This window comes from Siniperca chuatsi, linkage group LG7, assembly GCF_020085105.1.
Source record: "Siniperca chuatsi isolate FFG_IHB_CAS linkage group LG7, ASM2008510v1, whole genome shotgun sequence".
NCBI lineage: Eukaryota > Metazoa > Chordata > Actinopteri > Centrarchiformes > Sinipercidae > Siniperca > Siniperca chuatsi.
In genome coordinates this window covers 26,910,828-26,925,691 of record NC_058048.1, presented here as the reverse complement: position 1 = coordinate 26,925,691, position 14,864 = coordinate 26,910,828, and the positions used below count along the sequence as shown (strand labels likewise).

The 14,864-nt window shown below is 40.1% G+C and overlaps 1 protein-coding gene across 22 annotated transcripts in view; it reads right to left on the bottom strand.

Moving 5' to 3' along the window:
• The window catches only part of ryr1b (ryanodine receptor 1b (skeletal)), an 82,939-nt gene extending 69,041 nt beyond the window's left edge, over positions 1–13,898 (bottom strand). For 18 of the 22 annotated variants that reach the window (XM_044202747.1, XM_044202757.1, XM_044202750.1 and 15 more), the window contains exon 1: positions 10,758–11,094. In XM_044202747.1, the coding sequence (XP_044058682.1) occupies positions 10,758–10,805 (48 nt within the window). In that variant the 5' untranslated portion in view covers positions 10,806–11,094. Of the gene's footprint in view, positions 1–10,757; positions 11,096–13,599 lie in introns of those variants that run through there. The other 4 variants (XM_044202748.1, XM_044202749.1, XM_044202759.1 and 1 more) reach the window with 4 other exon arrangements.
• Positions 13,899–14,864: the final 966 nt, after the last annotated feature.

Here is a 14,864-nt window from a genome sequence, read left to right as displayed (position 1 = left end):
AACCACAACTTCTGATTATTTGTTAATCTTACATGACCGTATCTGATGGAGCCAAGACAGGTAGGCAGTATTGAGTGAAAGCCAGGATGTGCTGGTTATCACCGATCTGAACCACTGATCATATACCTGGGCAGTGAGCAAAGACGTGTGCATGAAACGCATTTGATGTCCCATCAACATGGTGGGTGTAGGGTTACAGCCAAACCATGTTTGGACTTGGCGGCTGAAGCATCTGTGCTATGTGGATGTTCGGGGTCAGAGGTAGAGCTAGAGACAATTGGATGTAAATTGACAGACAGTCACACAAACAAACACACTAGTGTGCGCAAATAGAGGTGTGTAATGCAGCAGAGATTTACAGCCAGAGGCACAGATAGCGCCTGAAAGCAGACACCTTTGTATATTCTCTAGGGCCGTCTGATGGTGCACATGCAGACAGGGGGTAGCCAGGGTTCCCCAGACAAGCAGGCACGCTGCCCGCCCTAAACAGGAAGCAAACAAGCAAACTGGTGAGATATATCCTCACCCGTCAATCCTCTCATGCTCTGCCTAAGTAAGGGGTGGGACAGGATGGTCAATGAGGTGTAATTGTACAACTGTGAACATAGCTGATACAGTTCTTGCTGTAGATTGTTTAGTTTGGTGTGTATGCAGTGACACTTCTGTTTATGGAGGATATCCCCAAATTCAGAGAGACAGGTGGGGCAACAGAGCCTTGGACATATACATGGTCTCCAAGTGAGAGAGTTAAGAGCAGTTTATTTGGTAACCTTGTTGTGTGGGACATTTTTACACCGGCTCAAAACTGATGCTATTATGGGAAAGTGCTATATATTTTTAACTGTAGTTGGGAGGTTTGTCTTCTCCACTAGTAGGTAATCAGCTGGTTCAGGACTTGGTTCAAAAATGAAATAGGACATGCAAAACTGGAGCTGGTGCCTTTATAATTCATTGGTCACTGTTCTAGTGACCAAAAAGTTCATTTCCTGGCTTGACTTTCAACTGCATGTTGGTACAATAAACACGATTTTTAGAATATATCAACAGTGTTAAGCTTTTCTCTTCATCGCCATAAGAAAACACAAACAAAAGTGGTACATGACCTGTAGACACAAACATAAAACAACTTGTAATCATTTGGTTTTGGTAGTTTTTAAGACAAATGGCTATTTTTATTCTAGTCTGTATTTTCTAATATTTACATATTTTGTTATCTTTAATACATGTTTGATATGGACAACAGATATATCAAAATATTTATAGTAGCATTATCTTGATAATGACTATTCAAAATCGCATTGTAAACCTATATTTATCCCATTGAGTCAAATGTTTTTTTCCCAGCAGAATCAACAGGCCTTCAAATTAAAATCATGTTTTTTTATTTATTTTATTTGCAAGTTAACAGGGTAGTTGTAATGCAGTTTTAACTGTTTCACTCATTTTTGTTTAAATCTTTATTTCAGTTCATGACTGATTTCTGAATATTTTCATCTCAATACTGGTTTACTATATTAACCTTTCACGCCATACTCTCAAACTCTGAATTGACACATCCATGCCACTCAAAGCCTGCCCCAACACCTTCATCAAATCACTGAATAATATATACATTCTTTTTTTACGGTCCAGATTTCTGCCTGATACTCTGATCAAAGTGTGCTGATGCAGGCCACCTCAGGACATTGATTATATTTCTGCAGACATAAAAAGAGTGAGGGACAGCACATTGCAAAGTATGTGGGTGGAGGAGAGAAACAGTTCAATAAGGTAGAGGGGAGAGTGGTTATGGGGTTTCCCTTTGAAAACTAGAAGAGACCATATTGGTGCACAATTAGGATCCTCCATCACAGACTGCAGTCTGAAGGGCCTTGTGGCACCCACATTCTCCTAAATCATGCTCATGTTTTCTCCTCTCCCTCTCCTCTCCAAGAATAAAATCTCACAAACAACCTCCCTCTTTTCTCCCTGACCCTTATTTTGCATCTTCTGTCTTGTATCATCATTCAAAGGCTTATTTTACTAAATTTTTCATGAAGTTGTTATTTATTCAGAATCAATGCCTCTAAAGCATTTTAAGGTTAGACCCTTTTCGTTGTTCTGATAAAACGTCCACCCCATCACCTGACACTGTAGATGGACAGTTACGGGTCTGTGCTGCCTGAGGATATGAAAAGTGTGAATATAAAGGTCTGGCTGAGAGTTTAGGTTACATACAGTAAACACCAGGCCTACACACCATCTCTTACATATCACCTCTAAAATAGCCAAACCATCTCCTTAACTCACCACGGTGTCAACAGATACAGATTTAGCACTGAACAGGTAACTACTAGTGCCATTCCAGGATACTGAGAAAACAGGTTTTACTGTCTTTCCAGGCATTAGAAGGTGACAGGAGGAATGATTAAGTGGTTTTGTATTTAACATTCAACAATGTAAAAAAAAACAAAAAAACTGTTAAGGTGCAATCTGGACCTGGAGTCCTGTATAATGGTACACAAACAACCATACAAATATTAAAAAATGTTTACTATCAGAGACACTGATACACACTTGTAAACTAACATTATACTACTATAGTATAAAATCATATGCAAAATGAGAAAATGTTTCATACTGCTGCAGTAATGCAGGAGTCATTACAGTCCTGTGAGTGTCTATCTATCTATCTGCTCTGAGTTATATGTCTAATGTGGTATGGATGTTTTTCCGATAAATTATGCTATGTAAGTACAAAAGTTATAGGTGGCTCGAGACAGAAAAGTTATTGTGCTGCACTGAATCACTGCTGATAAATTTTTCAACTGCGCACAGAGTGTCGAGAACATTTAGAGCTTTGTCTTTTTTACATTCTGCGTTTGCTGCTGTCTCTCTCTTTCTCTTTATCATGCTCACTCTCATTGCACACTATTTCTTTCGATGTACTCTTCTCACCCATATTTTCTCTCTGTACTTTTTTATTTCATTGCAGACCTCTTTCTCTCCCCTTTTCCATTACCTCTACCACTCTGCTCTGGGTCTTCCCCCTCCACTCCTCTCCTATTTTAGGTGGCTGCACCTGTCACTATCACATTCCCTCCTTCTGCTGACCAGCAGATACTTAGAGGTCTCACTTGGAGATACTTAGAAGTCTCCCGTGAAGAAAGAGCAAGACTCTCTTGCTCACAGGGAAGGTCATTGAGCACAGGAAAACTAGCTGATAACCTCTACTTGGGGCAAAACTGAGGGCAAAAAGCAAAAGTAAAATCAGTCAATGCCCAAAAAAGCAGATTGCATTTGAGTTACTTAAGTAGGAAAATTAAAGGATAGGTATTGTACTTAACCATTCGAAAATTCTCTTGAAGCTTACTAGGTTATACATTTCAGCAGAATTAGGGTTAAAATCTTATGTGGCTACAACTGCAAAACATCCATAAACTCTTTTGATGAGGTTGCTAATAAAAATGTAGGTTGTAGAAAAATATCTACTAAACATTATGAATATGTTTCCATATTTTATGATTTTCACCACAACTAAGCTACCGGGTACTCTAGGCTTCAACAGTGATAATTCACAAATCAGATTCTAAGAGACACACATGTTGAATTCCATTGAGACATAGTGTTTTGGCAGCCTACACACTGGCTTCATTCCCCTCCGGCTCAGTTAAACTGCTACAAACTACCAGACATCAAACATTAAACAGCCTCTGCCCTTTGAACGACGATAAGTCTGGCAGACAGCAGCAATTCAAAGGAAAACACTGTTATAAATAAATTATTTTAGCTGGACTGAATCCAAAATCCATCCCTCTAAAAAGGTCTATTTGCCTTAAGAGTAAGCAAAGTACTTTCCCGACCAGCAGGCCTGTTTAAAACAGATGCATAATCCAAAAATTGAATATAGGAGTGAGTTAAGGTGCAGAGAGAGATTTATTGTGCAAGACAAGCAACATCCCATAGTCCAAATGAAAATACAGCCTAACAGCCTGAGAAAATAGGATTGAAAAAACTGAAATATGCAATATCCCAGCATACATTGGGGCAAATAGAAGGGACACCTCCAGTCTACCCAAGAAAATATTCACCAATTTCCGTTCTTACCTGTGGACAGTTAAAAAGAAGAGATCAACCTAAATATTAATATCCACAATTCACCAGGCCTAACATTGTGTTATCATGCTATCTGTTGATTTGTTGACTGTTATCATGCTATTGTTGATCCTGTGTCATAAGAGCTGTCTCTTGTCTCTACGTAGTGCAGACTGTTTGCATCTGCGTATTTTTCACTGCTTTTATCGTTGATTGTATATACAGTGCTTTTATTCTTAACGTCTTGCTTTCAACTATTGCCTGCCCGAGGACTACAGATGAAAATGAGCCTTTCTGGCTAACTCTGGCATATTTTCAGAAATGTTATTAATATGCACTGCCCCTGTAAAATAAAGTAATAAACTAAACATTAAACTACAAATATCTTTGAACCTCCCTGGAAGTTCACAAAGCACATAAAGTTAATCTTTATAGTTTAATATCAGCCTTCGCTCAAACTTACTTAGTTAATACGACCGTGTTCCTTCAGCTCTGAAAAAAATATTGTCCGATTTCTCGGGACAGCTTTTGCAGCATAATCCAAGTGCCTCATGCCAAACGACTGCACTGTGGATCCAAAATAGTCTAATATTTACCTCATCATCGCCAACATTTTCCTCTCTGACAAAACTCCAGCTGCACACACATTCTGGATGATTTTGGTATCTTGGAACAAAGCGTTGTCAGTGAGAAATTATGTAGTAAACACAAACACTTTGTGTTATACTAGCTTCTAAAGGGCTTTAAAGGACCACACCAGTGGTTTTGGATGTTTTAGACTATTTACTAAAAATCACATCGACTTTACATCACTGCCAGCCATTTTGAAAACCATGCTGCCATGTTTCAGAAAGTTGGTTTCCATTCATTTCTGAATACAATATGAAAATGTATTAGTAGACTTTTGAATCTTGCCTTACTGTAATCTATCACAGTGGCCATAAAGTCCACGTTATGTTTGTCAAAGTTACATTATGGTGAGAAGTAAAGCACTGCAGACTTTTACCAAGTGCGAGGCAATGATACTGTAACAGTGACACAAATTAATGTGGATCTGATGTTCAGTGTGCCAGATTACTCAACTTGAGAAAGTATCAATAGTCTGCTAATTGATTTACATACCACTTCAATGCTTGAAACAGTAAGATTAATACATCCAAAAATCTAAAACTGTATTACAAGTATTCAAAAATCATCAGCAAAAATGTAAAATGTGAAGTATACAGTATACATGATTTAGTATCCTTAGTATATGATTAGTTATTAGTATACGATTAGTTAAGGTACAACTTTAATGGGTTGGTACTAAGAGAGGAGTTTGACTGACGTATTTTTATTTTAAACCATTATTTTAAACTATTATTCAATGTCTACAATCCACCTCACTCTTTAAATCTATGCGTGGTAACATGGACAGGAAGACAAGGAACCTTCCTGCAAAAAAAGATCCCTGGATCCTTCTAGTTGTAAGGTGACAGAGCTAATCATTGAGCCTCTGCACACATGCACACACACACACACACACACACACACACACACACACACACACTTACACACACAGCAGTTTGCATAACAGTTGTCACTTTGCAACACTTTGCTTCTGCAGGATCCCTCTCTCTCTGTGTGTGTTTCTGTCTCGTGCCTGAGAGAGCAGACCAGACCACCTGTTTATTGTGTATTGTGTGTTGTGCTGCAAACAAAGCAGGCAGACTAGCAGGTGCTGTGTGTGTGTGTGTGTGTGTGTGTGTGTGTGTGTGTGTGTGTGTGTGTGTGTGTCCTGGGCTCAGCACTTCTAAAGCCCTGCTTCGCTCACACCCTGCCCACCTCCCTCACCCCTGTCCGTCATCTGCTGCCATCCCAAAATCTGCTGCTACTGTAGCTCACTGATGTACACACACTGTGTGTGTGTGTGTGTGTGTGTGTGTGTGTGTGTGTGTGTGTGTGTCTGTGCGTGTGTGTGTGTGTGTGTTTATGTAATAGATAAAGAAACAGAGAGAGGGGGCAAAGACAGTTGGGATGAAAAATGGGGAAAGACTGTCCAAATAAACAGCAGTGCAACCAAATGAAATATATATATCATAGTTTTGGGTTTCCTCGGTCAGTGTCATCTCCACTGCAGAAATGGAAATCAGCATCCCAGCCTGATCTCACAGGAAAAAAACAAGCAATCCAGACATGATAGTATAACACTCCATAGGGGAACCAGAAATGATGTGTTAAAGACTCAAGAAAGAGATAGAAGTAGCGAGAGAGAGACAGTCATAAAAAATGGGGTTAACGTTTTTGAATTTAGTTACTCTGCAGGGGCAGTGATGTATTTGGATGTTGTCCCTATTTTTCAATTGTTGCCTTTTGATCAAGGCAGGTCAGGGACAGCATTTCATCAAATCTAAATCCTGTGTTGAATTTGCTTATTGAATCAGAATCCTTTCAAATACCTTATTAAATCCACTTTAGTTTTCACCAAATTTAAGCAATGAAATTGATAAATAACTAAAAAGTCACTGGCTGAGCATCCAATAGCTGAGTGGTTAAGACGCATGCCATATAACCACAACATCCCCAATCCAGCCAGGGACCTTTGTTGTGTGGCATCCCCCTCTCTCCCTGGCTGCATTTGACCAAAACAGACACGATGTAAACCCCCTAAAATCTTCAAATCCTGCATAGGCCCCCCAGTATACACATTTTGTTGAAAACTGAAAGAGTACATCTAGTCACCTCTTGACCTGTAAATCACCAAGTCAGTGCTTCCTGCAAACATAACTGCCCATACAGTTCTGACAACAGTTACGGTTATGGTGTCTGCAGGCCTGCATTTGTCACAAATGCCATAACTGACTGTCATAACAATGAAGAAGATCTCTGTTCACTTGACACGAACAGAGACACACACACCCACATCTCCCAAAGGATGCTGGCAAGTAGGACACTGACTCCTCTGGTTTATCCCTCCAGAGTGTGTGCACTTATAGTGGCACACTGTAAAAATAAACTGCTGTTATAGACTGGAGCATTAATACCCCTTCAAACTCACTAATCTGTGTGATTCACACCACAAATATGGCAACGTGAAACAGTTGACACAGCTTTTACTGTCACCAGAAGAGAAACGGCATCATTGTATGAACTCTGGATTACCTGATGTAGCCTCTTGTGTGTTTATAGTGCAGTGAGACATTTCAGCAGTCTGTGGCTGTTATTATAGGCTTTTTCTAAAGAGAAAAGGAAAGACTGCTGGCTATTGCAAGCTAAGCCAATATCTTGACAGCAAATGTGGGGGCTGAAGTGCTTGCAGGGTGTTTTGTAGGGGGGAGGTTGAATACTAGATACCTGTAGTTCAACAGAGGGCATCCGCTTTGTTTGAGTGGAGAGAGAATTTAAGTAACCTGCTACTGTACTGCAGGTGGCATGGCTAAGCCCCACCAGTGAGTGTAGACTATACAACTATTCCAGCCACACTGCGATCACTCAGTGTTGTATGAGTCACAGGCCTGGACCATATTAGAATAACACAATAAGACCCAGAATAGAATAGAGCAGCACTGCTGAGTAATCTGTGTGTGGCCTTTTGTGATGTGAAAACGATCACTGGATATGTGTTAAAGAAGACCAAACTGCATTACATTTTCCTGAGTTGCCCATCTGTCACACTGAGAAGGATTCAGCATTTAAGGGATCTAATCTTCCTTTCTTGTCTTACTATTAAACAAAATCCCCATGGGAAAAAAACACTAAACGCAGTAACACTGCATCGCCTTACTCCCAAACTCACCCCCCCACAGCTTTTCTTATTATTTGGAGGATTCCCAGCAGGGGTGAAAAACAATTAGAATAACAGAGAAAGGGATACAAAGTAAGGGACTGACAGGCTTACAGTGCTATCATTTTTTTCAGCTCCTTCCTCAAATAGACAACAATAGGTTTCTCAAACACCTACAGTACAGTAAGAAGCATGTTTTGGATGCGATTTTACTCTGACAGACGTGCAGGCTAGCTATAGGTATCAATGTATAGCAAAATGTGCCTAGCTTTGGGCTCTTTTTTGGAACACAATTTTGGGGACACAACAAAAATATGCATTGTGGGATTTTAAATGTATTTTCTTGGGATAAATCTTGAATATCAGTTCATCTCATCAGTTCATTTTGAGCTATTATTAGTTGTGCTAACAAGTAACATAAATGTTTGTTATCCTAAACTAGACACCATGGTGTGATGAAATGGCACTTCTTTTAAGAGCAAAATTTGCTCCCATATTTTCAAAAGATTTCATTAAATTGTTATAAGTTAAATGTAATGACTTCTACACGAAGTGGGCTGATGGGCTGAGCTAAACCTCTGCTGAAAGGTGAACCTTGGCACACAGGCTGTGAACCTCCATGGCAGGTTATGTGACTGTAAAAAGATAATATCAGGTAAATATATGACTACAGTCTGCTGCCCCAGCTGGAGAAGAACTGGGCTCTCACTCTACTTTCATCACACCTCCCACCTCCAATATAACCCAGGGAAAAACCCCAGCTGAGAGAAACAGCTGACTCACACAATGCCTCCCATCACTGGCCTCTAATTAAAATACTGATAACACAGACCATTTGGTGGATGCTTTAATCCAAAGATCCTTACAGCACCACAAGCACTTACATTTTTAGCCCTGTATCCCCGGTGGGGATTGAACCCCTGACCCCGACAGTGTTAGTGTCAAAGATAAATCCATTGAAGTACACGAGACATTAATAATTCACAATAGAGCTGCATTGTTTGTCCTTTTGAAGTGTCGATGTCTAATAGGTTCATCCTAACCGAGCCTCTTGAACCAAAGGACAAACCCACTGAAGGCATTCAAAGTGTTTAGTGTCTCACAATTCATTTGCCAGTTTCTGAAGAGAAGAAAAAACACACTGTTAATAGTTTTGTAACAGAAGCAACTGCTGTGTTGCTCTGTAATGCCGTCTTGTGGATATTGTGAGCTGACTCCACAAGCTTGACAGGAATCTTGTCCATCAATATAATTTGCTTGTGGTCTTTCTGCATGCCGCTATCTGGGCTCTTTTGTACTTGAACTATTATTTCACAGCTAACTACATTCAAGTGCCAGTTAGGTAAACATGGTAGCAATGGCAGCGGTAAAGCAGAGCTCCACTTTAACAGAAAAACATTTCGCTGTGGAGATTTTGTTCTTAAAGTCAAACTAAGTGAGCAGGGAGGAGTCTCCTGTTTGAGGGTGTTTCAACATCTCACATAATCGTCGATGGAAACAGAGCCTGGCAATAATTACTGTATTATTGTATCATGTTATTGTTAACAACATCAATACATTTTTTTGTCTAAATTAATGATTCCAAGCAAATTGGCCTTAAAAACCAACACGATTAGCTATCAAAGTTTCTGTTTTATATGGGTGAAGAGCTTTGTCTGATGTAATGAATAACAGTAAAACAGTAACAGTTTGTATACTGCATACTGATTTCATATCAATATCTGAAAAATGATATTGCAGGTAAATGGTTCTTGCATTAATCGAACCTATGATCTTCCAGGTGATTACTGGTAGCAATAATCAAGGGTTTCTCAACATTCTTTTGTCCTAATGACCTTTTTTAGGTTCAAATCCATTTGGTGCTGTTTCCATGAACCTGAACGTAAACCTAAAACCTACCACCTATAGGTTTTAGGTTTAGGTTCATGGAAACAGCACCAAATGGATGAAATGAAAAATAATATATTCAGACCAATTTAATATAGTATTTATCTCAGATACTGCATGCTTATCTTTCTCTCTCTCTCTCTCTCTCTCTCTCTCTCTCTCTCTCTCTTTAGCTTTGGAAACCCATTTCACCAACTCAGCTGTTTTAGGTCATTTTTGAGGTCATCCTCCACTGAGTTTGAGACTGTGAAGTGGATATCTCTACACTGTGACTGTGTGCTGGCTTCTCCAAGGAAGACATGCAGCCTTTGGCCAGCTGTCCCCTGCAGGCCCTGGGTAGCTTGTTGCTCTGCCTCCTCACCCCGCACTGACAGGCTCTACTTTCCTCAGATATAAATAGATAACGATGCTAACAGATGCACCAGCCCCTGTCTATCTATCTGCGCTCACACACACATATGCACACATACACTGTTACCCACCTATTCTTAAGCCCAGAACATTCTGGAAGTAATATAAAAGAGATTAGGCGAGACAATGAGCAGTGCATTCTGAAAAGATCAAAATATAATCACGTAGTGTAGGTTAACAACCCCAGATTTCAGCAGATTAAAGGAATCAACTACCAAGTTTAAAGAGAGCAACTGATAAGCAGGTCATGGCACATTCAGGGCACCGCAAAAATAGTCAACTATATGCAGAAGCAGGCCTTGGCTCTGAGAACTGCAACTACAGATATGACTTAAATATCCAATGCCAGAAATGAAAAAGTGATAAAAGTAAAGAAACTGTGAAACCAGTGGACACTGAAGGAGCAATGAAGTTGATGCTGGAAGATCGTGAGTCAGTTTTAGTCAAGAGTTGAATCACATAGAGTATAAATTAATTGCTTCTCTTCAGTAAAAAATGTTCTAATTTCCTTTCTCACTGTTCTCAACTCGTCATCTCCTTCTCCAGCCCCAAACCTCCCAAACTCCTCTCCAGCAGCCAGTGCAGGTTAGCCTTCCCAAAAAGGAAAGTAAGCAGGACTCACCGTTCGCAGGAACTGAATCTCCTCCTCTCCCTCTCCCCCTTCTGCCATCCTTCACCGAGGGTTATTCGCAGCTCCTCGGGAGAAAAGAGAAAATCCTTCTGTTTTCTCTCTTCAGGATTTGGATTTTTTATCTCCTTTGCTACGTCCCTCCCTCTCTCTCTGCACGTTGCACCTCTCTCCTTCCTTTCGTGATGCTGTACCCCTCTCTCTCAGTGTCTCTTGCTCTCAGTGCTAGTGTGTGTGGGTGTGCTGGAGGACAGCATGAGTCCTGTGGCTCTCACTGTGTTGTGAGAGAGAGTGACGGGAGGCGAGGCTCTCCCCACTCCTCTGCTCTCTCTCCTTGCATCCCCCAACCGCAGATGAGGGAGAGAGGGAGGGATGGTGGGTGAGGGAGGGAGGGGCAGGCACCTTGTTACACATTTACACGGCTCCCATCCCACCATGCCGCCATGTTTGTAGAAGTGGGCCACTCCTTCTCACAGGCTGCCCCCCTCCAACACACACACACACACCTCCCTCCCGTCCTTCCACATGTCCCAGGCTATAAAAGGAAAGGGGGGTGAGGACTAGCCTTTGGGGATTGTGCAGTAAGAACAGATGCACATACACACAAGCACACATCTTAACTCTTCAAAGTGAATAAGTCAGCTGCACTGTACAAAAACCCCATAAGAATTAGGTGAACGAGTGCATTAACACTGCATTAGCTGCTCTGCACCCAAAGGGAGTTATTTGGAAAATTCTGACATCTGTATCACCTGACAGTCAGCTGATGAGGTTGTATCAGTTTAATGCTATGACATGTTTTCTCAGATGCACAGCATTTGAGTAAGAACAGGTATTCATGGTCTCTGCAGGAGTAATGCGGGACAGATTTAGCAGAGATGCATGATGGGAGGAATTGTACAGTGGTAATCTGTAAGTCTAAATACTACATTTTACGATAGGCCTTATTTTGTATTATTATTATTGATTAGTCTATTGATTAAAATAAACTTGAAAAATTGAAGTGTACAAATTTCTGAAAACTCGGTTTCAAATAATTCAATATTTGTGACATTATATACAACACTTTATGCTAAAGTTGGAGACAAAAAACATCCATAGTTTAAAAAGTCAAAATGTCCGCTCATCTGCTTGATTAGGACTGTGTGTGTGGTTTGATCAGATGTGACTGATAGTGACTATCATCAGATTCAGGTTCTTGTAGTGTAAAATTCTGATTCATCATTGCATGGAAAAACTTGACATCACCTTTTTTCCAGCACAGCCCCACTTTAAACTCACTTTAAACCAGTGAGACAAAACACAAATACAGCAATCTCTTAACTCTGTCAAGTAACAATGTGTTCATGACTCCATCACTTTTAGCAAGTAGCTGATTAAGAATGAATTATGTATTTGCTTATGCTGTCTGAGCAACAGTTTAAAAACCCAAAGGGAATAATTTCATAATGATATGATGCAGAGAAAAGCTGCAGTTGATTAATTTCCTGTTGATTATAAGCAATTAAATTAATAATAATTTCATCTTAGTTTACAATTATCATTCATTGTGTTTCATCACTCTACAACAGGCAGTTGTAAATCATATAATTCATGTTCTTCTCTAATTGATCAGGTAATTTCAATTTAAAAACTGCCCATATCCTGAAATAATAAAATCTGCTGGATTAAAGCGAAAGCTCAACCTACAGCTTGGCACATTCAGTGCAGTGGACACTAATGATGCTTTCTTACAGTACAGTCAACAACAGGATGAGACACTTTGCACAGACGTTACGTAAGGATTTTAATTGGCTCTGTGCACTTTCACACTTTCCCATAAAATTTCAGATTTCATGCTTCAGTGTTGAAGTAGCAAAGGTCTCAGCTGCACTAACAGTAATTAATTACTACCCTATTATTTTTAACATCCCAGTCACTGTAGCAATATCACTTTCAACAGCCCACAGACGTTTCTGTGCTGCCTCTGCAAAAAAAAAAATCTTTGTAGTGATTTAAAAGGGAGGAACCTGTCCTGTGTCTTAATGACTGGCCATGAATCCAAAAGGGTCATTAAGTTGAGACACCTCACCATAAAGACATCTTCCCAGTGACCTTTATTTATTTTCTTTTATTTTGGGTTTGATGTCAGCAGTGTGATTCTCTCTTGCTTCCTTCCTTTCTTTCTTTCTTTTCTTCTGATGGGGGTGGGGGGGTATGAACAGTGACTTATCAGCAGAACATTCATTTCACTCATCATCATTCATCAATCATTTATCAAACAAAAATGCCAAAAATCATTTGCCTCCCAAATGTAAGAATTTGCCTCTTATCTCTGTTATATATCGTTGTAAACTGAATAGCAAGTAATCTTAAGATGTCATCTTGAAATTGTGATGTGCATTTTTAGTATTTTTTTCTTATTTTAGAGACCAAACGATTAATTATTATTATTATTATTATTATCATCATCTTACAGACTTAGTTAAAAACATCCAATTTAATTTAACAGAATATTAAAAGGGGTCCATCCCTGTCAGTCTCCTCACAGCCTGAATAAAATCCCCTTAGTCTTCTTTTAGCTCTGATAAGATATATTACACCTTGACACAAAATGGCCAATAGATTATGAATAAACAGTGTACCAGAAAATCACAGAATCAGCAGCTCTGTATGGACAGTCTGCTGCTTTCCTGGAGGAAACAGTGGATATGCATGGGTGTCAGTGGCACACCCCTCTTGGTCATAACAGGCAGCAGGGATGCACCAGACAGAAAAGCTGGGGAAAAGCGCATCACGCACTCAATCAGAAACGATGACCAGCCTTCAGACAGTGTGCATATACACACATCCTTACCTCCTCAGTCTCCATCTGGCATCCTTCAGCATGCTCTCCTTCTCGCCCATCTCCCACTGCAAAAGCAGCTAGCGGCGTATTAAGGTGTTTCGGGACGCTGCTCGCCGGGATACAACTCCGTCCAACGGGTAAAACGGAGAGCAGGCGGAGGAGGAGGTGATACGCCACTGAAGCAGAACTAACATGAATTCTGGGAGTATGAGTCCTGATTCAGAAGAGACCTGCTGTTTTTTTTTTTTGTTTTTTTTGTTTTTTTTTGCCAACTCATGAATCCTCCTCCGTTTACGCGCAGTTGCGGCACCGCGCCTGAGCGTGGCGACATTGTACCTAGAATTGAACTCAATGTTGAACATTGCTCTCCAATTCTGACTCCAAAATGATCAAGAATTAAACAATAATAGCTTTAAAACAGTCAGTAGCATCTCGATCGAACAAAGGTAAGTATTGGCTGATGGTCTGATCCCAACCCACTGTGCTGGCTCCTTGAAACTTTATTAAAACAGAAGGAGGAAATTAAATATCTCCAAAAGACTCTAATGTAACTCAACGCTAGCGTTACGCTCGTTACATTACTTTGCTAGTAACGACAAAAACTTACCACATAACAAAATAAGTCAAATTCCTTACAAATATGTGAAATACGCTAATTAAACTTTCAACCCTCCCATGCCGTCTCAATGGAACAGAAAACCTCTGAGCCCCGTGAGTTACCGTCAGTGTACCTCAATACCATCAATTATTACAAGAAATTACTCAATAAAAGCCTTAAAACAAAATGCATTTCATTCACAAACTAAACACGTTAGCGTAAACACTGAGCCTCCCACACCAGACTCACAGTCACAATGCAACAGCTAAAATGTCATTATGGTGTTGATTTATAATACAAAGGTCCACAAGCTTCTTCTATTTTTTCAGTGTGTGTCATATGTCTTTAGATTTACCAGCTGAGTTGATTGCAACTCTTCCTGTTTTAAGGAACTATTGCTTAAGATTACAGTAAGATTACCACATTGCCAGGAAAGAGCATTCATTTTTTTTTTCTTCAGTGACACTGCTGTGTACCCTGTTCAAGTCCTTGATGATCTCCTTTTTAATGCAATTCCAAATGCATTTTTAGGTGTTTTGGACTCGGCGTGCAAGGACTGCAGGATTCCTGCTCAGTGCATCTTTCCCTGCTTTTGAATGCCATATCGCCCACTCTCTCTGCCAGCGAGTCAGCTTCCTGCAGCAAAGAAGCCACCTCTGCAGACTTGGGGACATTA